At 49.9% G+C, this 27,488-nt stretch overlaps 1 protein-coding gene across 1 annotated transcript in view; it reads right to left on the bottom strand.

Moving 5' to 3' along the window:
- PLXNA4 (plexin A4) overlaps window positions 1-27,488 on the bottom strand; it is a 401,265-nt gene that overhangs the window by 303,190 nt on the left and 70,587 nt on the right. The window contains exon 3 of the mRNA XM_079785801.1: window positions 18,956-19,138. Within this exon, the coding sequence (XP_079641927.1) occupies window positions 18,956-19,138 (183 nt within the window). The remainder of the gene's footprint in view (window positions 1-18,955; window positions 19,139-27,488) is intronic.

Here is a 27,488-nt window from a genome sequence, read left to right as displayed (position 1 = left end):
GAAGGCAAGCAGGCAAGCAGTTGGGAGCCAGCATTCCTGGATTGTGAGAGGGATGTCCAACTGCCCATTTAGGCCTGATCTTACCTGGGGACATCCCTTGAGGGGTCCCAGATTGGAGAGGGTGCAGCTGGGCTGAATTTCGTGCACCGGGCCTCTAGTATATATATGTATGTTACATTAATTCAACTTTGTATTTATTTAAAGTACATGTTTATAGAAAAAAGGACACAGGAATGCACTCATGTATCAATAACAATTTTCTGAAGGTGATTTTTATTTTCTTGTTTATTCTTTTCTATATTTTCTATAATATATAAAACCATTTTTTAAAAAGCACTATAAAAAATGAAAGTTGTAGGGTGCCATGAAATCAACCTGATTATCCTTCCCACTATAGAGAAGGGGGCTGGGAGGATTTAGAAGATATTATGTGCCTTGGGCTGGGTTCAAGCAGTCAGCTGAAACCTGGATTTTCCATCTTGCCCTGCTTCCTGCACCCTCTTAGCCCTCGGGCTTCTCAGGATACCTGAGAGAAAAATTCACCATAACAGCTTTCTTTTATAGAGTCCTTACCACGTGCTTTGGGCAATGGGCTTTAATCCTCACAACAGCCCAGAGAGGTCGATACTACCCATCCCATTTTACAGATGAAGCAACTGAGGCCAGAGAGGACGAGAAGCCCGCTGGGGTCACTCCGAAGGAAAGAAAAGCTGTCAGGGTTTGAACAGCCTGTTTGCTGAATCCCCTTTCTTTTCTTTTTTTTCTGGAAGTTTGGCAAAACTTGTCTGACTCCATTGCTATTATTTTCTAATCTGTTCATTCTTCGCTCTGGCTTAGGAGGACACAACTGTGCGGCCGCTATCTCTTACTTTCAGCTGGACGGTGAACACAAATGCCCCAGATTCTCTCACAAAGGCCCTGCCAGCCACACCCCACGAGAGCTTCCTGAGCAGACACACTATCCTTCCAATCTAGTTTCAGTGGATGAAACAGAACCAACTCCACCCACCCCCACATTCTTCCCTGAGAACTAACCACAGAGTGGAGGCCAGCGGCCTGTCCTGTGTATGTCAGAGTCCTGGATGCTTCTCCCCACAGGCCCAGCACCAGCCAAAGAAACCTGTGCTGGCTGTCAGCCAGATGAATACAATCCCTGTCTCTGCCTAAAAGGTAGGGGAGGGGAGGGGAAAGCTTACCTCTGAATTGCAATGTTACTAGGACACAGTTTGCTGTAATAATACCAATTAACATTTCTCCCCCACTTGATAGTTTCTAGTACAGGATAAAAATAGCAATACACGTGGTGCTGAGCTGCAAAAAATAACAATGGGATATGCACTGGAAGAGCCCGGCTCGAGCTCACTAGGAGGGAGAGTGAGGCAAGCCGGAATATTATGGGAGATTTAGGAGGGCCCGCAGAGAACCCGCTAGAATTAAGGGCCTTTCTCCACCTGCTCCTCTTTCCACCTGAGCTGCCAGCTGTGTCCCCGGAAGGCACCTGGAATAGTGAACATGGCACTGGACTCGGAGCAGAGATTTGATTGTGGAGTTCCCCCCTGCCACGAACCAGTTGTGTGTCCTTGCTGGAGTCAGGGAACCTCTCTGTGCTGATTCCTCATCTGCAAAGTAAGAATCTATTCTCAGCACCTACTTCACGAGTAGGTGTGCCATTTAAGTTTGATAATACATGAAAGGACTCTGCAAATCGTGATGTGTGATTCAAATGTGAGAGGAGGTCCCTCAGTATCTGGTGGCAGTAATGATGCAGGTGACATTTGCCAAGACAGCCTTTATTGATTACCAAAAGGAAAACAGCCACGCATTAGCCCCACCTTCTCAGCAAGTTGAAGATGCGCCAGTAGCATCAGTATACACCAGTACGCTCAGTATACACCAGGGGCCAGCACCTATCTCAAATTAAAGTATCTTATCCTAAAGACAAAGGTGGCCTGGCCAGAAGCCGTTGGCTTCATAAACTCTGAGATATTTGGTAAAGAGAGAGGATGCCCAGTCACACTCAGTTTCCTGAGGCTGGCTTCCCTCTAAGGACCATCACTCAGGGCCAGGAGCAGTCCTGGCGCCCAGGTGACAGCTAGTGTGAGGTGTAATGGTGAACAGTGGGAGGCCCCCTCTCTTGCATTCTCTTACACACATGCTTGCCCCCACTCCCCAGACCTCAGCCTGACAACACAGGACACACATGATTCGGTCCAGCCCCCCTACAGGACAATTGTATTGGGTGGGAGCTTCCAGTTGAGCTCTGTAGAGCTCCCTGGGGTGTCTAGGAGTCTTGGGGATTACTGGAGGACAGAGAGGGAAGCTCTGAAAACACTTCCCTCTTCACCTCCCCTACCCATCCATCCACTTCAGCCTGACCTGAGTGTTATCAGTTCTGTTAGACTTCCATGTAAGATTTTATTTAAATAAAAATTTCTCTGTCTGAAACGCTTCAAAATCAGAGCTTGTCAGAATCATGACTAAAGTCTGAAAGAAGAGGATTTGGTCCCCAGACTGAAGCGAAGTCACCTATGAGCCTCTTCGCCCACCCAGACAATGACAATGTGTTCTTAAAGGAAAATGTAGACCAACAGTAGCGCCATCTGGAATTTCTCCAGGTGAGTGGTTGCTGCACCTGTGGACAAGGAATTGTCCCATTCGCTGAAAAAGCCCTTCCTCCTCTCTCATGGCCATGGGACTAGGGCCCTGGGACCAGGAGTGTCAGCTCAGCTGCATGAGCCCAAATGAGCAAAGTGCGATCACAGATTTGGGAGGGACATGTGCAGAAGGTTTGGGGGAAGGAAAGAAAGCAGAAAAACCAAGAGGGGAGGAGAGGGGACTGGAAGAGGACCCATACGCCATCTGCTTACTCTGAAATGCACACTTTTGGGAAAAGAGAAGGTTCAGGAAGCAGAGCTGCCAGTTTAAAATAAAGAGCATCCTCTTCAAAGAGTGTAGAGAGCACATGGGCACAAACAGTTGCTCACATGGGCCAGGGGACCTGGTCTCAACCTGGGAAACCCCAGGAGGTCAGCGAGTAGGAACAGCTTGGCCCAGCTTCTCCCCCGGGGACATGGAGAAGCTTGAAGCCAGCAACCAGATACGCAGGGCGGAGTCAGGATCTTAGGGCCAGGAGAATGCACGAGAGAGAGCCTACATCAGCCCAAGGGACAAGGAAGAGGGTGATACCTGACATTTCTGGGAGGATGCAGGCCTCCCACAGGCATTGCAATGGCCACACTCTGCTCAGCCTGAGACTAGCAGGGGCTTGGGAGGCAGACTCTACAGTGGGATCCTGCCTCCATGGCTTTCAGCAGGCCATGTTGGATCACCTATGTAACCTCTCTCAGCCTGGGTTCCCTCCAGTATACTTGGCAATCGCAAGCATATCCACTCCATAGGGCAGTTCTGAGGACTGACTGAATGAATAGATACACATCACCCAGATCAGTGCCCGCACTTAGCAAGCATGTGAGCCCCGCTGGGGTCAGCCCCACTGGCTGAGGAGCATGGGGCAAGTAAGAGAGGCTCCCAAGGTGCCAGTAAGATGTGATTGGCATCCAACAGCAAGCTTCTCCAGGTGTCACTCCCACTTCCATCCCTTCCATCTTTTCTTTCCCTGATCCCTCCATTTTTCTCCTTTGTAAATTTTGTAAACATTTTCTATGATCTCCCTTTGTGCTCTTTTCATAGGTTACAGTGAAACTGTCAATCCAGTTATCAAAAAGTCTAAATAAGTATGACCATGGAGGCAGGTGCCTGTTCACAAATTCCTGGCTTTCTGAGCCATTCGCAGGAGGCTCCTGTGGGGGATGTCACCTGTCTGGAATGTGTGTCTGCCTCTTGGAGAAACTTGCACTGTCACTACCTCTTCGCTGGCCATGGTCATCATCAGCAACTCCCTAAACAGCCCTGTCAGGTAAAACCACCCACTTCTTGTTTCACACATGCAAACGCTGCAAGACAGGCTGAGAAGTCACCGGTGGAGAAGGGGGTTGGGATCCCATAGGCCCTGATTTTCCTGCCTGCCCACTTGTCTCCTGATTCATCAAGTAACCGAACAAGAGGAGCTCCCAGCCCCCTCACTGGGGCCAGCCCCACAGCTTTGCAGAATGGCAGGTCTTGGGGCCAAAAGAGCTGTGAGGCTCACTGACCTGCAATGGGGAGGCCATGGGCTTGCATTATTCTTCCTGGGCTGAACCCCTCACACACTCTTGTGGCCGAGGCGAGCCATTAGGCAAGAGCTCAGGGTTCTGCCTCAGGCCACCAGCCATCGTTGCTTGCTGTCCCTCTGCAAGGGACAGGGGAAAGACCTTGGCCTTGTTCCTGCAGCTTCGGCCAACTTGGCTCACTGGTCCTAGGCTCTAAAAACCGGCCCACTCATGGTCTGCTTTCCCCAAGGACGCGTTTGCTTCACAAGCACATTTTTCTGGTCTTCAATAGACAGAGGGGAAATTAATTCTTGGGGGGAGGGGGGCAAGGAAATTGTCCAAAATCCCAAAATGGAAAAGCAGTGAACCAGGGACCCATACTTTCCGTCTCTTCCCAGGATGGCCTGAGAGAGCGTCCCTACAGGTGGCATGGGAGTGCATAGCTGTGGTCTCTCTAATACTTTCAATGATCTCGTCATTCAGGAAGTGGTGTCCAGTGGGGAAATGCGCCAGCCCTGGATGACAGCGCCGCTAAGAAATACAGCTTCTTGCCAGTGGGATCCTTGCTAGCTCACTTTGGAATGCCAGCATCCCACCATGGCGTGGTGAAAATGTGCCAAATCTCTCAAAATTAATGAAACACCTGTCCCTCTAACGCCATCAGAGGTAATTACACGAGGCTCTCACACGCTCCTCCACACACTCACACACCCAGACTGCAGCCGGCTCACTGGCTGATTCCCAGGTATCCGGGGCGTGCTCCCCCAGCCATCCTGGGGTGACTGAGCTGGAATATCCCCTCCTAGTTCTTAATTCTCTGAAAAAGCAGCAGAAAACTCTGGTCTGGTATCAACTGGGTATAAGATAAATTTGAAGTAATTATGACAAAGATAGAAAAACTTTACATTCAAACTATAATGCTCTACAAGACACACATCCGATATTGTTGAAAACTTATAATTCAGATGTAGAAGAGTATTTAAAAACTGTCCCCATTTATCACTTTGTAAATTGATGTTTATTCATGTACACCACACATTACCTTACACAAATAACTTTTGCCAACAGTGTTATTGGTTTGCACACTCAATCCCAGTGACTCTGAAGGAAAAAAATTCTCATCTCAACAATCGAAGTGTCTGAGGTCGGACGGGGAAGTCCTGGCCTTCGGATGAGAAATGGAAGAGGCTCTCAAAAGCCCGAACAAAGCTGCCAGTGTCCCTCTCCACGCTGCCGCCTGGGACTTCTCTCCCGCTCCCTGCAGGAGGGAGAAGCAGGCGAGAAGAGGAGAAAGGCGGAGGGCTGTTTTAGAATAAGTCATCCAAAATGGCAAACAGGTCCTCTCAGCTTTTCCAGGAACAACCCCTCCCCCACACTCCATTTATGCTCACCCTGTTGCACACATGTTTGAAGAGAAAAGGAATTACATAACACATCAGCTGTTCCTTTTCACAAGCCCGGTTGAGATCAATCCTGTAAGCACAGACGCCTGTGGGCACGTTCAGGGATTTCTCCAGGCAGTGAGAAGAAAGGCCCACTCTCTCCGAGGCTCAGAGCACAGGCCAGGCAAGGCTTAGAAGTGTCCAGTGGGGGTGGGGGTGGGGGCGGCCTAAGATGCTATTACCAAGTGTTTCTTCTCTGGAGCCTCAGACTCCCCATATGCCCCAGCCTCACTCTGCACAAAGCTGGATATTTGGTGGGGATGCCAAATTGAGCTCTAAAATGCACACAGGCAATAAATAAATAAATAAATAAATAAATAAATAAATAAATAAATAAATAAATAAAGTGTTTTATGGTAGCAAAGAGCCCAGCACCTCGTAGCTGCTCGCTTTTTCTCATCTCCCATCCTCCCATCCCCTCCCGATGGAGCCCTGGCTGATTAAGCAGTGATTTCCACCTTTGCAGGGAGCCACCTTTGGCCTGTGAGTATGCAGGTGAACCCAACCTCATCACAGGAGTCTTTAGAAGCGGAAGCCCTTCCCTAGCTGTGGTTAGCAGGTGAGCGGACTACAGAGGAAGGGTCAGAGAGAGGCAAGGTTGCTGGCTTTGAAAATGGAGAAAGGGGCCATGACCCAGGAGTGTGGGCAGCCCCTGGAAGCTAGAAAAGGCAAGGAAACAGACTCTCCCCTAGAACCTGCAGGAAATGGAACCCTGCTGGGCCTGGATTTTAGCCCAGTGAGACCCATGTGGGCGTCTGAACCACAGAACTATCAGACAATACACGTGTGCTGTTGCTCAGTTTGTGGTGATCTGCTACCGCAGCAATAGGAAGCCAATACACAGCTGACCCTGATGGGGTGTCTGTTGCCCCCTCCCCACCTCCCTCCAGGGCTGACTTCTCTGCAGGTGCTTCCGGCTGAGTCCTCTCGTCGCCTCACCTGTTGCTTCTCTGCAGCACCTGGCCCAGCCCCCTGCGAGGACAGCAGCAGCCTGTCCTCTCCTCTGGTTTCAAATGGCCCTGGCTCAGTCACGGGAACCCCAAGTCTGTTTCCAGTTCCTGGGACCACAGATCATGGGAATGTGCCAAGGGCAGGGGCTCTTTCAGGCTCTGGTTCCCCACTTTGCTCATGTCCCCAGAGGTGGCTTGGAAAACCACTCCCATCAGTGCTTTCGATGCAAGACAACTGTCCACACATGGAAACAAACAAGGAAGCGGGTGCCATTTCTCACCCAGTGTGGGCACACACTCTGACCTGGTTTTTGTGCTGGCCCTTTAAGCCACCAGGACCAAGTTGGGGAAGTGGGGACAAAAGCAAATCTTTAGAGCAGAGAACCTGGGAAGCTGAAAGGAGACAGGTAAGAACTATCAGACGAGACAGAAGGCCCTCTCAGCAGACAGCAGTGGTGGTGGTGGCAGCAGCCAGGCACATTCGGGACTCGCTCCCCGCCGATTACCTCCCAAGCCTGCCAGGGGCCCTGGAACCCAGTTGTGGGCTGTCAGCAAAGACAAATTTAGTACCAATGATCTCATCTTGCAGAACAGCCCCAGGGCCTCACAGCGCTCTGGGCAACATCATTTTGACAAGGTGGAAAGTGGACGTCACTGCTGGTCCCATAATGTAGGTGGAGGCACAGGGGTCCTCCCGCTCCCGTCAGCTCACCAGGTGCAGGTGACGGCAGGCTGATGAGACCTTGGGTGTTGCCACCAGCTCTCCTGGGTCCCTGATCCCCCAGGTATGGTGAGCGGGCATCTGAAGGCAAGTCTACAGATTCCAACAGGCTCAGCTGGAAATGCATGGCAAGCAGGAACCAACATTCTAATCGGGTCGTGGTGCTCACGTCCCCGCGAACCCCTCCTGCTTATGCCAGGACATTACATGACAGTATTTTTCAGTGTGTCAGCAGGCGGAAGGTGGGAGAGGGCGCAGCTCACTCCCTCTGTTGTTTACTTCAAATAAGCCTGAAGCCCTGCTAAGGGGTGGGGGTGATTTTCCCTTGTCCCTTGAAGTGAGTCACTGGCAGAGATGGTTGAGAATGTGTCACCAAGTGCAAACCCACATTCCTGCCACTGGCTCAAGCCCCCTCTCTGAGGCCCTGCAGTTGGTTTGCTGGCTTGTCTAGCTGGAGGCTTTTGCTGGTCAGGTCCCCTGTGGTTTTTCATGTATTTCATGGTCAAATTTTTCTTTATGCTTTGGAGCAAATAGGTCACAGTGGCTCCTCCAATGCTGCTCAGAAATCACAGGAGGGCAGTGGTGAGCGGGTCCTTGTCTGGGATGAGAACCCCTGGCTCCTGCTTTTGTAGCTTGAACATTCCTGATGGAGGAAGGTATGAAAATGCTAGGAAAATGGACTTGAGGTCCCTCAAATAGAAAGAAATATTTTTCCACATATCAAATAAGCATCGGTACTTCTAGAAAGTAGAACCCGCAGAAAAGAGAGGTCCATAGCACACTGGTAAAGATGACGGACAGTGATGGCGCATAAGTGTTGTCACATAAGAAAGGCCAGGCTCACATCCCAGCACAGGGGTCAGCTCCGTCAGATTCTGTCACATTAGAGAAGATCAACTCCTGAGAACAAGGGCTGAGCGTCTGGTCCAGTCCACCCTGGGAAGTGCCCAAGGGTGGAATGAGAGGCAGTCAGAGAAATAAATCAAAATGTTCTGGGAATTGAGGGTGACCACCAAAGACAGCACCACTGTGTTGAACAAAAAAAAAGTTCTACAAGCAACTTAGAGCAGAACTGAGAGGATCTCTCTAAGTCAAGACGTTAGGAAAATCTGCAAAGAGAAATTGCAATACAGGCAAGAACCAACACCAAGACGCAGGTGTTAGGGCTGCACAGCAGGACGCGGGGAGAGAGGCTGGGTCAGCCATGGGAGCAGAGAGTCCTTCGAGGGGTGGGACCCAGAGCACTGGGCCAACGTCTTGTCACACACGCACACACTCGTGCAGCTCAGGGGGGTTTGGAAAAGAAACACATGAGTTCACATGGTGAACCATTTATCCTGTAGAGGCAAAATGAGATTTTTTTCTGCTGTTCTTTTAATTAAATGTTAGCTCATAAATCAAAGACCTTGTTTCCAGGCTGCAGGAGGTGGCAGGGGAGAGCCCCAGCTTTTCAGAGCTGAATGCGCCCTGCCTGTGCCCCCGTCCGCACCCAGCTTATTCTCCTCAGCACCTCACATGTAGTGAGTAGGCAAGGATCTCGCTGGGCTTCCTGAAGTTCTTCCAGAGAGATCTTGGGCGTGTGTGCACGCACACATACACACGGTTAAACCCCACAAGGACTGGTTAGTGTGTCTATTTGGAGCATCCAAGGTTTCCCCTGGAGACCCCCCACCTCTGGAGGCCTTCCACACTCCCCGACTGGGGTCATGTGACTGTTTACATCCATGGAGTCTGAAGGCAGTTCTTAGGTGTTTACTGAGCACAGAAAGTCACATGATCCTCCCCATCTTCTTAATTTCTATTAGTGTTCTTCCTCCTAGGAAACCAAGGAATGCTCCACAGATGCGAAGCCCTTTCATAAGAGAGATGAAGTGAGCGAACATTCATATGCTTATTGCTGAAAAGGTGAAATATGTGTGAATAAACAATTTGTCCAAAATCAGAGGTGCAGCCAGCAACAAAGTCGAGATTTCCTGGCTGTCAGTTCCAACTAACTCTTCATGTAAATGCAGGTGTGGTTCTTAACAGTTTGGAGACAGAGGCAATCCAAGATAAGGACCTGGGCAGGCACTTGGCTTGGAAGATTGCAGGGGTGCCTGGGTGTGGAGGAGGGAAGCAGCAGGGTGGCATTCAATGGCTCCTCTTGCTCCTCACCTTCCTCTGGCTTGAGAGAATGGTTGCCATGACCACTGAGGAAGTATCTTGTTTTCCCACTTTCAAGCTGCTCCTCTCCTAAGCATCTTAGAGTGCTGTGTGCACCCACACTCACGTGCCTTCCTACTTTGGAGGAGAAATGGGGTCAAAGAAAGGGAACCCCCTTTAAGGAAGGGAATAAAGAGAGAGTTTTATTTCAGCTCCCTATCCAGAGTCTACCCATGATGCCATGGGCCTCTCTCTCCCTATATCCCCTCACCCAACCCATCTACTCCCGTCTGCTCCTGCCCTGGACAGAGAGAGTCCAGTCAAAAACAAAGGCCAAGGAAGGTGCAAAGGTCCCCTTCCCCCTGTCCCCAGACCCAAGTCCATCAAAACAAATGCAAAGCAGAGAGATTAAATTATCACTAAGCTAATTATGGGAATCACACTTAGGCCGGCTGCTGGGAAGCAAGGTCAGCAGGCAAGAGGCATTAAAATTAAAGGCAGATGCAAGAAGCACTTTAAAAAGCAACTGGGAGACTCATTACCCCCACACAGAGGAGAAAGGCACCACTCTGGTGTTTGAGGCGCTGTCCATCTGGGCAATAGTCAGAGCATTTGACAGCTAAATAGCTCTACTCTGTCATCATCTTGAAGCCAAAGTGGGTGAGTCAGAGGTAAACTGATTAGATGGTGTGCTGCTAATTTCCCAGAGAGAACAGGAAGGAGGGAGGCTCAGTCCAAGAGGGCAGAGCACAGGAGGCACCAGCCCCAGGCTCGAGTGCAAAGAGAAGGGCCTGGCTCCTAAGTGTGCGGCATGGGTGAGCGAGCATGTGCGTGGGGGTGAGGTACGTACACATGTGTACGAGCTGAGTGTGTATGCATGTGTTTGTGCAGGTCTTATCTATCCGATAATAGAAGGTGAACAGCTTGGAAAGGATTAGAAGGCCCCTTCCAGCATATTTCCTATAGGGCAACTCCTTGTGAGCTTTCTAAGATTTCCAAGGCCCTCATAATCACTGCAGCCATAAAAAATTCATATCATTTTCCCCGGTTATGGATGCTCAATGACTCCTCCTGTGTCATCAATACGGTGGGAGTTTAAGACATGTGGGCCTAAAAACTGGTAGCCTACAAAAGGAGTTCGAAGGTTAAAAAACAGTGTTTTTCTAACCAATCTGCACAATCACACTATCCCTTAAGTCACCAAAACTATAAAGAAATTGTGGAGCCAGACTGCCTCCGGACTTACAATCATCCTGGGTAAATTGGTCAAGATGATGTTTGTGATTGGGTTATCATAAATTAAGAATACAATGCTACATAATGGCAGGAAGTAAAAGGCAAGAGCTGAGAGGGTAAATGTGGAGAGAGGAGGTGCAGGACTGAGAGAGCGGCCAAGCAGCTTGGGTTAAGGAGATGGGTGTTCAGGAAAAAGAAGAAGTTTAGGTAGACTGGGTGGGGATGGGGGCTAAAAAGGAGATGGTACCATCAGGTCCCTGCTCCAGGGGGCTTGCAAAGCAGTTATGGGTTATGCCTAAGTAGAAGCAGCCATTTTCCAAATGAGTAAAGACAGGGACCCTGGATGACCTGCAACAGGAAAAATAATCAGGAACCACTACACACAGATGGGAGAGAGCATTCTAGTGAGAACCTCAAAGACAAAGAAACACCATGAGTATGTCCCAGGAGGCAGGTCAGTGGTAAGTAGAAAAGCACAGCTTGTCTGTTTCCCAGAAAACCTCCCACCCTCCCGTGGAGGGAGGTTGGTGATGCAAGAACTGCCATGCGGTGAGAATCCCATTGTTTCTCAGGTGGGACCCTCTTCCCCGTGATTATTCAGCCAGGGCCCTGGAAGATTCAAAATCTGCAAGACCCTGGTGGAAGGCTGAGCTGGAGAACCTGTGTCCTCAGTGTGCTGGGCCATTTACATGTGGAGCTACAGGAACAGGAGCCAGGTGACCACGTCCTCGCATGGCTGTGGAGCTAAGATTTACCCACAGCCCAAAAGCAAAGCCTCCAGCAGAGTCCCTGAAATTACCGTATTTTCCGGCATATAAGACAACTTTTTAACCCAGGAAAATCTTCTATACGCCCAGTCGTCTTATACGCCGGAAAATACAGTATTATATAAGTGAGTCAAAGGGCAGACCTTAGATCAAATCCTGTGACCTCTGGTGAATTACTCAATCCCTTTCCTCCTGTGTAAAATGGAGGTGGTAGTATATACCCGGAAAGGCAATGTGAGGATTACATGAGATAATCAATGTACAGAGCACACATAAAACACCTAGAACAGTATCTGCTCCCTACCAGGTGTGGAAAGCACAGTTTCCTTCCCATCTTCTCTCTCCTGACATCTCCAATTCCCAGGAAAAGAACCTCTTCCTAAATAAAGAGCAAGGTGGTTCCCAATAGAAGCCAAAGTCAGGGGCATGGATTCCCCGTGGCCATGCAGAGTTCTCATCCGTCATTGATTTCAAACAAGTCATAAGCCAGACTTTCCCTACGATGAACAGAGCTCCTGGGCCTGCCGTCCAGTGCTCCAGGCCTCCTGCTGAGGATAGTTCCTCACCTGCTGGCCCTGTGGGGATGGGGATGGCACACCATCTTTTTATCCTCTGGATTCTCTGATACACCTGCACAATCACAACCTCAGGGACCTGGAAGACGGGATTCAGTGTTGGGCCACTTTTGTCCCTGAGAAGGCTGTGCCCCTTCCCACGCCACTGAAGTTATCGTGACGTTTTCAGAGCATTGGCTCAGGTGCCTTCGATGGCCCATAAACAAATCCCTCCTGTGGCGGGCAGCCTCTAACATGACCTCCAAGACCCATGCCTCCTGGTCTTCACAACCTAGTGGAAGCCCTTCCCTCCGAGTGTGGGCTGGACCACTTGCTGTGTCCTAACAAATAGAATAGAGCAAAAGGGACAGGATGTCACTTCTGAAGTTAGGTTTCAAAAAGACTGTGGCTTTCCTCTTGCACGCCCTCTCTTATTGTCTGTCTCTCCCCACTGCTGTGTTGTATGAGTGGCTGTCACAGGGAGACCCATGTGGCAAGGGACTAATGTCTCCATGAGAACCTGCGGTTCACCAACAGCCTCGTGGATGACATTGGGAGTGGATTCTCCCCCCTCTTCTAGCCTTGAGCCCATAGATGACTGCATTCCCAGGCGACACCTTGACTGTAGTCTGTGAGCAAGCTGGAGCCAGAGGACCCAGCTAAGCCATGCCGGAATTCCTGACCCAAGAATCTACGTTTGGGTTCATTTGTTACACAGCAATCCATAACTCATATTCCTGTGTCCCCTGGGCTGCAATAGAAGGTATGGAGTGAATGTGAAAGACTTGAGAGAGGTGTGTTAGAAGTCACTGTGAATGCCTCTATGAGAGGCCAAAGCTACTAGAAAAAAACAGCACGACACCCCCAAGAGACAAGCGGCATGGCCACATCCACAGGAAGTCACTTGAGAACAAGTAGACCCCTAATCGGAGTTTCAACTGGTGGGCTCCGAGTCGGTCCCGCTGCCACCGCCTTCCCCATCAAAGTGGCTGTGGAGGAAGCCTCTGTGATTTCAGGGCATGAAGACCTCCCTGGTCCTGTCCTCACTGAGAGCCTCTGCTGGTCTCAACGACAATTCTATTTTCCTCCGCTCCAGATCCTACCAGAACGAGCCAGCGGTGGGGGGACCACTGACAGGTGGGGGCCACTTCCTCTTCTTGCCTCTGCCTCCTCCCTCTTCCTCTGGTACATCATGTCTTTCATCCTTTCCCATCTTTGTTGTCTTGGTTACATGGCCAGACTCCTGATATGCTGCTAGTTTTCATTTTAATGATATGTTCTTGTAACGCACAATATTTTACTTCAATTGCATGTGTCACTGGATAAATTCCTCCGGCGTGTCTGGCATTTCAGCATCAGCTGACTGAGTGCATTCCATGATCTGGAGTGTTTCTGAAGCACTTTCTTCAATGTTAATGTCTTTGTATTTTAATTTATGATTCAGATCATTCTATACGAATGTATATATATACACAGATATACACATGATTCAAAAAAGTGGCTGACATGTATCAGTAAATCTTGACTTGGCAAAGCTCATTTAAAACAATCTCCTTAAATCATGTGTGCTCACAGTGATAATTTAGAAAATAGGCTGAAGTAATGTGTTCTGGGGATCGCAAAATGTGTTTCAAGAGGGCCCAGGAGGAGAATTAGTCTGTGCTCCAGCGACACTTCCAGCAACATTGAGGGGGACGCCTCCCATGGCTGCTCAGGTCAGCTCGGAGTGACCACTTGTCCCCCCAAGAGACAGGCAGGGACAGTGGGTAGCCCAACAGCACAGTAGTAAAAATAGTGTCAGTGGGGGTACCCTGACATAAAAAGGATGGTTGAGTGAAGGCTTAATATTGTCCAAGAATGTAAGATCTGCCCAAGAGGACATGCACCAACTTAGCTCTTCTCCACATCTGCCCACAGGTCATCGTGCACAAAAAGGCTTAAAACCCAGCAGAGGGGACCAATAGGAGGCGGAGGAAGACCATGAGAAGCGGGCAGGTCGACATCAGGCGGAGTTGCTCTGCAGGCCAGTCCTGGGCTCCCCGGGCTGGCAGGAATGATGACAGAACAGCCATTGCTGTCCCTGCTCAGATGTGAGATCGGAGGAAGAAGGACAGCACCCCTGGAACATCTACGGTGCCCTCTGTCCCCAGCACCTCAACCTCAGCCTCCCCCTCACTTAATCCACAGGTTAAGGTCTAAACAGGCTTAATACTTGCAAAACCAGGGGTGGGAAATGCAAAAACGACATGGCACAAATGACCAAACGAAAGTGCTAGTATGGTCTTTTCCCCTAGTGAAAACTGTCCAACATTGACTCGCCCATATTCTTTTGCTTTCTTCTTGGCGTTGAACCACACACAGACTGGCTGGCACTCTGGTTGGAGGAACTCGTAGCAACAGAGCTAACTGACCAAAGCCTGCACCAAACACACTGGCCTCCGCTCTAATCCCAGGCTCCTGGCAGATGGAGTCCAGCACTGTGTCTCCATGTGATTGTGTGATGCCTCCAGCCATGTGGAACACGTCCTGTGGCAGGAATTGCTTTTTAGTTAAAACTCATTCACATTTCCAGGTGAATATTCAGAAAAGGTTTCAGATACATTAAGGAAGTTGCAAAGCAGGGATTGCCCATCTCAGATCTAACATTGCTCTGTGACTCAGGCATTACACACACACACACACACACACACACACACACACACACACACACTCCATTCCTGAGAACATATGGTCAGAATGACACAGGCCCAGGTGGGTCTCCCCTGCCCCACCCACTTCTGTGCTTAGGGCCCATGGAACACAGGCAAATCAATTTCAAAACAACCTCAAGAAAAAATATATTAGGACAATTAAACTAATCTGTAAGACAATTCCCAATAGGAATGGCTTTTTTTTTTTATCCTCTCCTCTGGACTCTCCATGTTGACACACACCCAATTTCTACCAAGAGAGGCTGGTATGCTGTGGTTTGCATACACACACACACACACACACACACACACAACCTCGTACACATCTTCCCAGAAGCCAATAGCAGGGCCAGCCCAGCTTCCACTTAACCAACATCCACAGTGTGCTCAGCCCCTTGGCTGTGAACAGTTTACCTTGCAAAACACCCAGGGAAGATGCAGTCACAAAATAAAAGGAGCAATCACACCTCAAGTGGAAGTTTATGATGCTTTGGTCCACCATGAGCATTAGTCTCTCCCACTAATGTCAGGCAGTAATTCACTGCTGATCAGCAGCCATAAAATATGATCACTTAGTGGTAGGAAAGCAAAAAGCAGAGAAAAAGGAAGGGGTGGGTTCTAGCCGAGATACTTAAGCAAAGAGATCTTGTCCTTCAGAGGCAATACTGACCTCATTACCCCAACTTGGGTCAAAGGTTTCCAGATTTATACAGACAACCTAAAGCACATTGGGATGGTGTTTGCCTTAAGATTTTTTACCTGTCATTGGCATTTTAACAGTCTGTTGGTTATTTCCATGTTCCCAGGCACCTCCTGATGACTGTAGCATTTATATGCCACGTTACTTAACAGCACATGCCTTTAACACACACCATGGGAAAGGCTGCCAATACCAGCCGTAACACACACACACACACACACACACACACACACACACACACACACACATCAGAAAACATAAAAGACATCCAAATTAGCACTCTCCTCACCTCCTTTCCCCCTGCCTTATGTGATGTGTGCGCGAAAGGAGTGAAATTATGGTCATCAGAGGCAAGGTTGCAAATGATGGGGACCCACAGCTTTCAAACAAAACAAAAAGTCAGTAGTTTTGAGGACAGCCCCGTCCCCGGAAACCTACAGCAAACTCCCTTCCTCTCAGCAAACCCCCAAGCGCCCTTCGCCTACCCCCCCTACCTTGAGTCCCTTGTCATATTGCAAAGAACTCGGCAAGGCCCTTGTACACACAGGAGATTATTACGGGGCTCAGAGAAGCCAGCTCTGTAATCACAGCTACAGTATGATTTCCATTCTTCTCACTTTCAGCAGCTCACAAACCTTCCTGCAAAATCCTGCAGCCCCACGGCTTTCCGTGGCTGGGCCTCTGCCCAGAGGTGACTGCGGTCCTGATAACCTCTGGGAAAAGCAAGGCAGAGCGATTATGAGGAAAGGGGAGTGGTGCGCAGCGAGCAAGGGTGGTGGGAAATTCTATTGTTTAGGAAAAATAAATAAACTGGCCAGTTTTGCTTTTTATTATTTCAAACAACAGACTCGGCGGGCCAGCCTTCCTTTCCCAACTCAGCCTGTCCCCGTGGGCGGGCTGCTGAGTCGGCAGCAGCAGGAGCCGGGCTCCAGCAAAACTGTTCGAGAGGCTGCCCCTCTGAGCCCTTGGAGCAGAAAGGCTGGCCGTTCCGACGGCCAGGCCTCCCCAGGAGGGCCGCTGGCTCATCCCCCGCTGCCTCGCCCACCCCCCAGGAACCTCTGCTCTTACCTCCCAAATGTTTATGCTCGGCCAGTCCCACCACTGCTCTGGAAATTAAACGTAATATCCCAGGTGGCTGAAATGGAACTGTTCTTACACAAACCCCTCCCCAAATTAAAAATGGGAAATGCCAGCCCGCAGTTTATAAAGCCTGCTGGTCAGGTGTCGCCTGTCATGGCTGGTTTGGCTGGCATCTTGGTACACATCAAGGCCAGGCTCTCCCACAGCCTGCCCTCTGAGGGTGGTCTCTGTGCACTTTGCTCCCCCAGGTTCTGGGGGTGTCCTCAGCCCATGGTTATGAAGATGTGCTCCACGCTGACATCCCCACCAGGAGACAGGCTCCCACGAGAGAGAGAGAGCCAGCCCCCATCATCCCCAGCCCCCCCCTCTGACCTATAGCACACACCTGCAAGCTGGCTGTGCTGGGTTTATGATACAGCCATGGCCAGGAGTCATACCCCCGCCCCTCTGCCCCAAGGGAATAGAACTGCCTGTTCTGTTATGTGCACTGAACTTTCAATGTTTATTTCACTGACACATTGCTCCAACAATAGCAAAAAAAAATCCTTCTACAGGGTCTGCTTGGTCTTGCCAGCAAGTCAGTGATCCTCTGGCACCTGGTAGGAAATTTGGGGTATGGTAATCTTTGAGTGTCTTGGAGTAAGTTACTTCTCCATTGCCCTGAGATTGGGCTCAGTAGAAAAAAGAGCTACAGCACCCCAAATTGCTTTGCTTCTTTATTCTCAATACCGCTTATTCACCCATTGAGAGGCAAAGCAGCCCAAATGTATGAATTCACCGTTTAAGCTGTCAATTCACTTTTCCAGCAAACCGAACTCATTGAGTCATGGTGCAGAATGCAGTGATCGGAGCAGCCAAAGGAAATGTCCTCAAAGTCCAGTGGTCTGAAGGTCGTGCACACACCTTCTTGGTTTATTCAGAGGCTTATTAGACACAATTTCAGCAAGTGTGGGGATCTGCCTTCCTAGGCCACTGAAAGCTGGAAGCTGCAGGTGGAGGAGGAGGATAGGCGCTGAAGTCAACCAGGACTCCTGACAGCGGGTGGAAGTGACGAGTGACAGCGCAGAGTAGAGGGAAAACGCAGAAGGCTGCAACGGACACAGGAGTTGTGCGGCAACAACACACCTACGCCTTGCAGCATCTTCTCTGGGCGTCCACGGAATTCAGCTCAATACGTGAGTAATCAACAACAAAAAGGCCAATGCAGCAAGAAAACATTCATTCGTGTTTAATATACTCTTCGCAAAAAGGCAGGGAACTACAAAATATAATTCTTAAAGCTATATAGACGATGGTTAAATTATCTGTTAATTTGACCCTTGCTATGTGTTACCTCTTGAGAGGCAATGTGAGATGCCTGATGCTTGCCTGCATCCTCCTTGCAGAGCGCATGGCATTTCACCAACACTGTTTTCCCTTCCAGATAAGACCCACTAACTACTGTACACACATCCCCCAGCTCACGCACACTCTGCTCCCTGCCTCTCACCTCTGCACTCTCACACCCCAGACCCACTGCCTGTGCCACAGAGCTGTACCATTTAGAGAAAAAAGTAATTGCTGGAAAGGGCTGCAACACAGTAGGATGGAAGAGTGGGCATAGCCTTCTAGATGTGCAGAGAACATCTCCCCTTGACCATCTTGAGCGAATGCCCAGAAATACAGCAACAAGAAGGTAGGGATCAAGACTCCCTCAGATCAGGTAGTGCTGGCTTTATCAGTCTGAATCACACAATGTCCAGCGAATCCCAATGGAAAACAAAATAAGACCAGCAGGAGCTCCACATGGCGTCACCAATATTTCCCTGGGACAAGACTGAAGTACGATTATCAGCCAACACAAAACAGGACCCCCTGCCTACAGTCTTAGAAAGCCTCTTAGTCCAAGCAAGGAGGGCACCCTATGGAGCCAGCTCCAACTCACTGAGTAAGAAGCCTGAGCAGAGCTGGATGGGGGGCTCAGGTGCCCCAACACTGCTGATGGGCCAGCATCACCAGGTGCTCCTGAAGCCAATAGGTCTCTGAAGAATGAGGAGGAAAGTTTGTGTCCCCAGATCACACCATTCTACTCCACCTTAAGCAACTGCAATGTGCACCACAACATCCTACATTTCCTTGTCCCACAGTTTGGATGTATAAGCCAGAAGGGTTGAAGCAAGAGGAGCAGGCACCTCCCTTACCTCTGTGCACCTTCCCAACCAACCAGGCCTATTATGCTCTTGTCTTAGGCACAAACCCAAGTTAAAGAGAGCACACACACCATTTAGGATGGCTTAGTGAGGCTGGGGTGGGAAGAGATGAATGCATACTCCCCCAGTGTGATTGATCCCCACAACAACCATAGTACAAAGGCAGAGAAGAGACGAGCTGATCGTTCATAACCTCAACAGCAACATATCTCCATAACGCCAACCTGTACCGCTCACCCACCAGGCCCGAGGTGGCAAAAGAGCATGCGATAACATCTGCCCCAGCGGGGACAGACTATCTTCCCAATAACGGAAATGAGTGCACCTTGTTCCTACCTTTTTCAGCTTGCCACTTTTGGTGCCCACGAAGGCCAGGGAGTGGTTCTTGTAGACATAGGCAATGACAGAAGTCATGCGGTCCCTGTCCTCCGTGAAGACAGGGATGCCACGGACCATCTCGGACACGCCCAGGGGTGCATTCATATCCAGGCCACAGAAGTTATCGTCAATAGTTAAGAGCTGAAAATTTAAAAGGAGAAAAATTAGGGGGGAGCATCGGGGCGATTTGCAGAGGTATTGAGTCAGGGAACTATAGAGCTAGAAGAATCCTGAGATATGGTATAAATCCCTATTTTGTTACATGGAACACTCAGTCCAGAGAAACTAGATGACATGTCAACAGTTATCTAAGTAGGTTTCAGGACCATGGCAAAACCAAAAACAAAACGAAACAAAAAACACCCACACACAAATTTTTAGAGTCTCTTTTCACCACACTCCCATGGTCTCTCCATCCCTCCTGCAATCACTCCAGGCGCCATCTCAGTAGCTTCGATTTCCTTTTGCCACCATCACATCAGAAAGCACTGGGCCAGAACCCATGAGCATGGGCTCCAGACAGCTGGGCTCAGGCATCAGGAGGATGTGGTCTCCGCCCCTACACACCTGCTGTTAAAGAGTCCCCACAGATGAGGCCTCACAAGAGTAGAATGGAGAATTAGAAACATTAATACATGAACGGCAAGACTATGACGGAGACATGTACAGACAGTCGGTTCAGGAAAGGGGAAATGGGAGGAATGGAAAGTTTGTGAACGAACTCAACAAGCCACTGTAGAGCCTCACGCTGCCCAATCTCAGACTCCCTGCTTCTTTCAGAGCCCTGGCCTTGTCATCCCTACACCATCATTTCCCAAAGTGTCTTCGGTGGAACCCAAATCCCCAAGATGTTCTATCACAAAAGGGTTCCTTGGGCACATAATTTTGAGAAAGAGTACATTCTAACACCACGCAAGGCATTCACAATGATTAGTTTATAGGAAAAGTATGAAGTATTTTTAAGAAGAAATATGTTTAATATTATCTAATCCTTTCCCGAACATTTTATTCCCTAAACCATGTTAGACCAGAACACCTATTTGCATTCCTTAAAGAGAATATTCCCTGGATATCCCATGGCACACACTGACCCAACTCTTGCTCCTGACTCCAGGACAATTTCAGGACTCAGGGAACCAACAGGAAAAGGCTTCGGGCTGGTTTCCTTCACAGTGTTTCAGCTGCATTCTCCCTGGTTTATTCCAGGCCTCCGGGTCCCCACGCAAGCAGAGGGTCCCAGCTGGGATCAGACCTAGAGAGTGGTGAGGACTGACTACGGCTGGTGAGGAGGCCCCAGTGCCCCACCAAGCAGCTTCGGTTTGGCATAGACTGTCCTGGGCGCTAGGAACCTACGCTGGATTTTCCCCTTTCTTGGGAGAACTATGTGGTCTTAGAAGAGTTTTTCCATATTCTGTTCTTTTATTTTCCACTCTATAAAAGATAGAAGAAACAACCCCTGCTTTTTGATGGGCTTCCATAAAGCCTATAGAGCTCATGCCTGTAAACGTCTTTGGACTTTTCAGAAAAAGGAATAAAATAAAATACAAGGTGTCACTGTTTTAAAGGCCTCAGTCCAGCCAAAGGAGAGGCATCTGGAGCACCAGCGGGCAGGCTCTTGCCAGGAGCTGTGTGACCGTGGCCAACTCTGAGCTGTTCAGGGCTGCGGGGCCCTTGGCTCCCTCCCAGAAGAAGGGGGACAGGCATTGTCCATCTCGGGGAAGACAACGTGCTGCATTTCAATCCTCTCTCTGCCATCTACCCTCCTTCCTATCGTGGTGGGGGGGCAGTCAGACCAGGGAGGGCGAGCCTGGGCAGGCCCAGCAAGCTCTGTGCATTGCAGGCATCTGCCCCACACCTCGGACCACCTGTGTCTCTCTTGCATGGCCTGGTCCAATACCCCCAGACCAAACACAACCTCCTCCCCCTCCAAAAAAATAACAACAATTATAGGAATCAAAGTTAGGAGCGAGTTTTCAAGGTCTAGTCTGATCTTTATGGTTCTTCCCTGAAATGAGAAAATGGGGACCAAGAAAGTGGTGGAGAGTGACAGGGATGGGCAGAAAAGAGGAAGAAAAACCTGGGCCGAGGGAAGACAATGTCCTCTCCCTGCTGGATCACCGCAGTGAGCTGCCTGACATTGCAAGGGCAGCCGAGTACATGCTAGGAACCCTCGTGGCCTTGTGTGCTCCTGGTTCATAAAGAGGGCTCATTCGCAACTTTCTCAACCCTAAACTGGGCTGCAGGGACCTCTGCCATCAGCAAACGTGTCTTGCCCATCATGACCATCTTCTAAATCGATGAGGCTGGATGACTATTTGCTCTGCACAGGGGGAAACCGAGTCAGGGAGCAAAGCAGCCCATGTTTCACAGTCTCCCACCACCCTTGGCACGAACATGTACCTCACTGGCCCAGGATTGCATTTCTGAGTGGTTGGTTACTGAAAACCATTCTTCCCTTTGGCTGGGCAGGACACAAGCAAATAAATAAACAACCACCTACAAGAAGACAGTATGCATTTGAGCACCTGCATCATTGAATCATTGGTTGCTCAGAGGCAGGAAGTCAGGGACCTGTGAGCTCCTGCTGCTGTGGCACCGGCATGGCAAGGGGCCGGGAGAGGGATGTTTTCATCAGAAGGAAGTGAGGACAGCTCAGCCGGTCAGCCTGGCAGCCCGGGCTCTGCCGTCTTCAGTTCATAACACCTCCCTTCGAGGCCCGCCAGGAGCCAGGTCTCAGCCTCCTCACCTGCAGCAGACAGTCATCCCCTCCCAACTGCCTACCTCCAGGTGCCATCGCCAGGTTCTAAAGACTGCAGCTGGGGCTCCTAACATGGGGACTGCATTCCAGGGACAATGGTGGCTTTCTCCCCAGGCTCCCCTATGCCAGGCGGTAAAAAGGTGATTGGGGCCTTTGACAGGCACAGCCCAGATCTGCATGGCTGCTGAGGTCCCCCAGCTGTGGCATGAGGTGGTCTTACTGTTTCCTCAAAGCTGTGGCAGTGGGGAGGGGTTTTTAGCCCTGAAGTAGTGGAAAGCACATAGGTCTCGGGTTCCATAGCAGCTCAGCAGCTTCTCAACTGACCGACTGGGCACAGGCCTCTCCTGTTCTCTGATTCTCATTTTCCTTGCCTATAAAATTGCAAGACAGGACCGTTGTGAGGTCTAGGTGCGATAACAGGTGTGAAGGCACCTGATAAACAGGAAAGTGTGTCATCAATGCAAGCTAGTATTTCACACTCATTTTTTTCAATGGAAATCCTGCCCGGAACAGGGGTCTCATGGCAGCTGGAATTGGCCCTCACGTGCCTCCTGACTAGAGCACGGCTCTCCACGGACACAGCCCGCCAGGTCTGAGCTACAGCTGCAGGAAAATGACAGCACTGGGAGGAGAAGGCAGAGGGTCCCATGGGCCCACAGACCCAAGGAGGTCAAGGTATAGGGAGCAGAGGCCAGGACATGTGGGCCCTAGAAGGGAAGGCTAATTGGAGAAAGCTTCCACAGGTGAGGGCTGGCAGGGATTCCTGAGCACCCTGGGCAAGCAGGGAGGATAGTGTCTGCTCCAGCCCTGGCTGAGCCCTCCCCTGGGCCCCATTAACAGCAAGATTAGAGCAGCCGCTAGAGGAGCCAGGAAGGGACTCACCTCGGCTATAAGCAGGAGCCCAGCCTCGCCTGCAGGCCCACATCGCACCCGTTCCTCCCACCACACCACAAATACCCATGGGTGAGCTGTGGCCACTGTTATAATGACTGTTTATTAGAGAGCAGCTTCATTCTTACAAAGGAAAGAAATAGGGTCTGTTTCATGGGAATATATGTGGTCCCTACTTGGGCAGCCCTGTGAACAGATAGTAGGGCCACACCCTCCAGGGTCCCTCTACCCCAATCAGGAGGATACCAAATCTGCTTTCCACAAATATCCTCATGGGATACATGGGTCGTAAATTAAGACTGATGACCCACTGGATTCCAGGGTCCATGCGCACAAGTACCATGTTTTATGCATCTTTGTACCCTTAGCTTAGTTGCAAGTTCATAGTAGGTTAAAATTTATGTGTTAAATGGATGGATGGATGGATGGATGGATGGATGCCTAAATAAAAGCCTGACTTTCACAATGGCTAACACTTTGGAATTAGAACCAAAATGCTCAGGTTTGAATCCCAGTTTTACTACTTAATGCTCTGTGACCTTGGGCAACTTATTTAAGCTCTCTGTGCCTCAGTTTCTCATGGGTAGAATGGAGATAGTCATACCAGTATATACTGCTGTGAGGATTAAATGGTTTAGTACCGTGGTCAGCAAACTGCGGCTTGCAAGCCACATGCGGCTCTTTGGCCCCTTGAGTGTGGCTCTTCCACAAAATACCATGGCCTGGGTGAGTCTATTTTGAATAAGTGGCGTTAGAAGTTTAAGTTTAAAAAATTTGGCTCTCAAAAGAAATTTCAATCGTTGTACTGTTGATATTTGGCTCTGTTGACTGAGTTTGCCAACCACTGGTTTAGTACATGTAGGACAATGTCTGACATTTCATAAGGGCTATGGGAGTGTTCACACTTACTACTGTTTGTCATAGACAATTCAGACAACCTTGGCAAGTTGGCATCTGGGGTAATTCATCACATCTACCTCAGAGAGGTGTTATCAAGATGAAAGGAGTTAATGTTATCAAGATGAAATAGCAAAGGTGGAACTTCCTAAAGAGCTATCAGATCAATGAGGTTGAAGGGAAGAGCAGAGGAAAGGTCTAAGATCAAGAAGATTTAGCACTATTCATTAGAAATGAAAATTCTCGGGCCCCACTCAGACCTACTGGATCAGAAACACTGGGGTGGGGCTCAGAGATCTGCATCTTAACACCCTCCCAAGTGATTCTGCTGCACGCTAACATTGGAGAAGCACTGGTCTGGTTCACCATGGAGGTCTCTTCCTAGCTGAGGTCACGAAGCCCATGCCAAGAAGAGAATGACAGGTGACAAGCATTCCCACTGTGGAGTAGGACCCACTGGACCAGGATGTGGAGAGGCCCATGGCAGCTTCCCCCAGGGCCTCCTTGAGGGGTAGGGGTGGAGGTGGCATGGGGAGCCAGAGCTGGCACTCCGAGTTACAATCTAATAGCTCACCGTGCTTCCCTTGCACACAGCGGCAAAGGTTACTGTGCAATTACGTGTCGCCACATACAAATGACAGAGCAGTTACGGTTACTTTACCAATTACAGGGAAATTGCTCCCACTCTGCAGAGACTGGCACTCTGAAAAGCTCTATCATCTCCACGGAAAGGGGATTTTAAATGCTGTCAGCATCCTTTCTCCAGTAGTCGCCCATGCTCCAGGGCGGAGCTACAAAGCAGCCACCTGAGAACCCCAGAAGTGTCTGGTGGTCTCTGCAGAGATTCTTGGGGAAGGGTGGAAGAAGGGGGCAGACCTGGGGGGCCACAGGGACATCTCCTCTGGAGCCCTCTGCATCATCTCCTAACCCTATGCCCCCCTGACTCACGCATAAAAACCACCATCACCCTGACACCATGCCATTCCATCCTGAAGGCCAAGGGTGATGAGGAAGCATGCAGACCTGATCCTGAAATCACGTCTCACCCCAGCTAGCATGGCCTCTGGGCTGGTTCCTGATGGCCCCTCCCCTGCCAAGAGGAGCTGTTTTAGCCCAACCTTGGTTGTCCCACCTTTGCAGAAACCCATAGTGAGTCCTTATTACGGAAAGGTCAGAAGTAGGCCAGAGCTCAGTGGTCCAAACGCAGTGCTAATGAGCTAGGGGTCACCAGGTCCATCCCCCTGTGGACCAATTAGCTCAGTTCTGGGACACAGTCTCTTCCACATCCACAGGCTTCCCCTCACACCCCAGGCATCACTATTTACAAATATCCCAAACTAATCCACAGGAGACCAACCGGGTGAGCCAGCGGGTATAGATCATGCAGTGACTCCTCCAACCGAGAGGCAGCTGCCAACTGCTCTGGGCCAGCAGCAGCAGTCTCTGAGCCCAGAACAGAAAATTCGAAGTTGGACCTGGCCCTCCCATTGCTCATGGGAAGCTCCTGGTCCAGCAGAGAGGAGTCCTTCCATCGGGGAGCAAGCCAGCAATCCTGCCCTTCCTGAAGGCAAAAGTAGCATCCAGTCCCATGCACAGGAGTCCTCAGCACCCCATAGCCACCCCCAAAGCTGGAAGGCCAGACCATTACACAGGGGAAGAAGGCCTCAGAGACTGGCCCAAGCTCACCCACTGTGGGGCCTTCAGTTAGGCCTTTTCCATCAAACTGTTGGTCTATAATGCTACTGGAACTCTTGTTTCTATTAGGGGTAAGTGAGGCACTAAATGAAGTTAACACTATTTACTGTTCCTCTCTCATTAATTGGTTTAAAACAAAGACCTACTAAGCACCAAGCAGTAGGTGAGGACCCAAAAATACAGAGATAAAATACATCAGTTTCTCCTTTTTCCTAGTCTGGGAGACAGACCTGGGCCAAGATCAGACACACATCAGTGACGGACCCGGTGCTGGGCGTACAGAGGGCGTGGCCCCCCACCGCCTGGGGAGCAGCGGGGCTCTGTGGGCACACTTCTGAGCGCTCTGCCCACTACAGTACATGGCCACTCTCTCACCCATCATGTTATTTCCCAGAAGGAAAATGGCTCAGGATCTTAGAACTCAACAGCCTATTTACAGAAGAGGAAACTGAGGCCTAGAGAGTGAAATGATGTCCCCCTCACCTGCTCAGAAACTCAAGTTATGAGAAAATAAGTACCAGAACCCCAAATTCCCAGTCCAGAAGGAAAAACTGATCTTATGAAGGGGATTCCACTGGGGTTGTAAGAGGGTGGCCCCAAAGAAACCTATTCCAGCATCAGGGGAACCCATTCTCAGGATCAGAGACTGCACAAAAGAGTCAGGCCTCCACTTCTTCCCCAGCCGTCCAAGGGGAGTGCTTGACCTCCGTGACCTCTGGAAGGAACTAACTCTCCCCTTCCCAGGAGGCCCTCGGGGGCAATCGTGAGAGCTGGCCTTCCTTCCTCCCTTCCTGGACCTATCTGTCCCAAAAGTGAGAGATGAAGCTTTGAAAAGAAATACAAGTTAGGAGAATAAAGAGGAGGGAAGCCCACAAGGCACCTGCTGACGTGGACAAGAGAAGGTCTTTAGATTCTTCATGCTCAGCAGCCCTCAATTTCTCCCATTAATTAATCACACTTCACACACACACACACACACACACACACACACACACACAGGAGCTGACCATCGCAGACCTCCGCTGGAAATGGGAACTCAGTAGGATTTTCCTCTAAACAGAGATACTAATCAGATCAGCGGTGGTAGCTCATGTCTCTACACAGACTCCAGTTGTAAGCTCTGCAGAACAGGGAGATAATGATCGCCCACTTATTGGGGCCACATCTCAAACATGACTGCTGACCCCTAGGTGTTCATGAATGCAGGAGGCCTGATGCACACAGGTGACCCTCCAGGGGAAGAGGTCAGTAGAGAGAGGCCTCAGAGAGGCAGGAACATCTTGGGGAGGAGGTTCTCATCAAAAGCTGCTTACTTCATAAAACAGTCCCATGTGCTTGAGTGCTAGTTTCTGTAGCAAAGAAAGAAATAAAATCAAACTATATGGTCCCCTAATGGCTTTACTGCTCTGCATAAACCTCCCTTTCCCTTTTATGAGCCCCCACCCTCCCCAAAGGTCTGCCCATGGACCACGCTGACCCCACAGTTTGAACTTTCCTGAGAGCTGGGGAGGTCCTGTGACAGGTGCCAGTTGGCCCTGCACCCAGCTGTGAGCACAGCCACGGATGTGGAACACAGGAATGAGGCCTCCCCTACTTCGTTACTAACACATTATCTCAGGAGGATTCTCATTGCATCCTTTTCAATGAGATTGTAGGAAAATAAATGTGTACAGAGAAAGAGAGGGGAAGCCAGCAAAGCACAGCCACAATAGCCTAGACACACACTCCTGAAGGGGCTTCATGAAAAGTGTCTCAGGGACAGAAAGCAACCCAACAAATGACCCCAACATTCCCAAGAGCCCCGTGCCTGGTTTCTAAGCATCACAAATATGGCCGAAACCTACATACAGAAGGTCATGGTGCTTTAAGAGCTTTGTGTGTGTGTGTGTGTGTGTGTGTGTGTGTGTGTGTGTGTGTGTGTGTGTGTATTCTGAGGCAAACAGCCACTGAAGTAATGCATTTAACTACCCATTGAACAATGAAAGTGATTTGCTAAAAGCAACCCTTATTTGCATACTCATTTTGGCAATTCTATGTGTTTTGAAACTGTTTGTGGCCCAATCCCAACAGATACCTAAGTGGCCTTTCACTCATCACAATAACAACCTAGCCTTCTAACAGGAAACTAATGCCATAAGTTGAGCTGTTTACCCAGGGGAGGGGCATTTACCAAGCACACTCTCTGCAGGCCTGTCTGTAACCAACAGTGAGCTGAGGGGATACCCCACCCCCACCCCCCTGCAGGAGCTG

Source organism: Cnephaeus nilssonii, assembly GCF_951640355.1.
Source record: "Cnephaeus nilssonii genome assembly, chromosome: 12".
NCBI lineage: Eukaryota > Metazoa > Chordata > Mammalia > Chiroptera > Vespertilionidae > Cnephaeus > Cnephaeus nilssonii.
The sequence above is the reverse complement of the archived record's forward strand: the minus strand, read 5'-3'. Positions and strand labels throughout refer to the sequence as shown.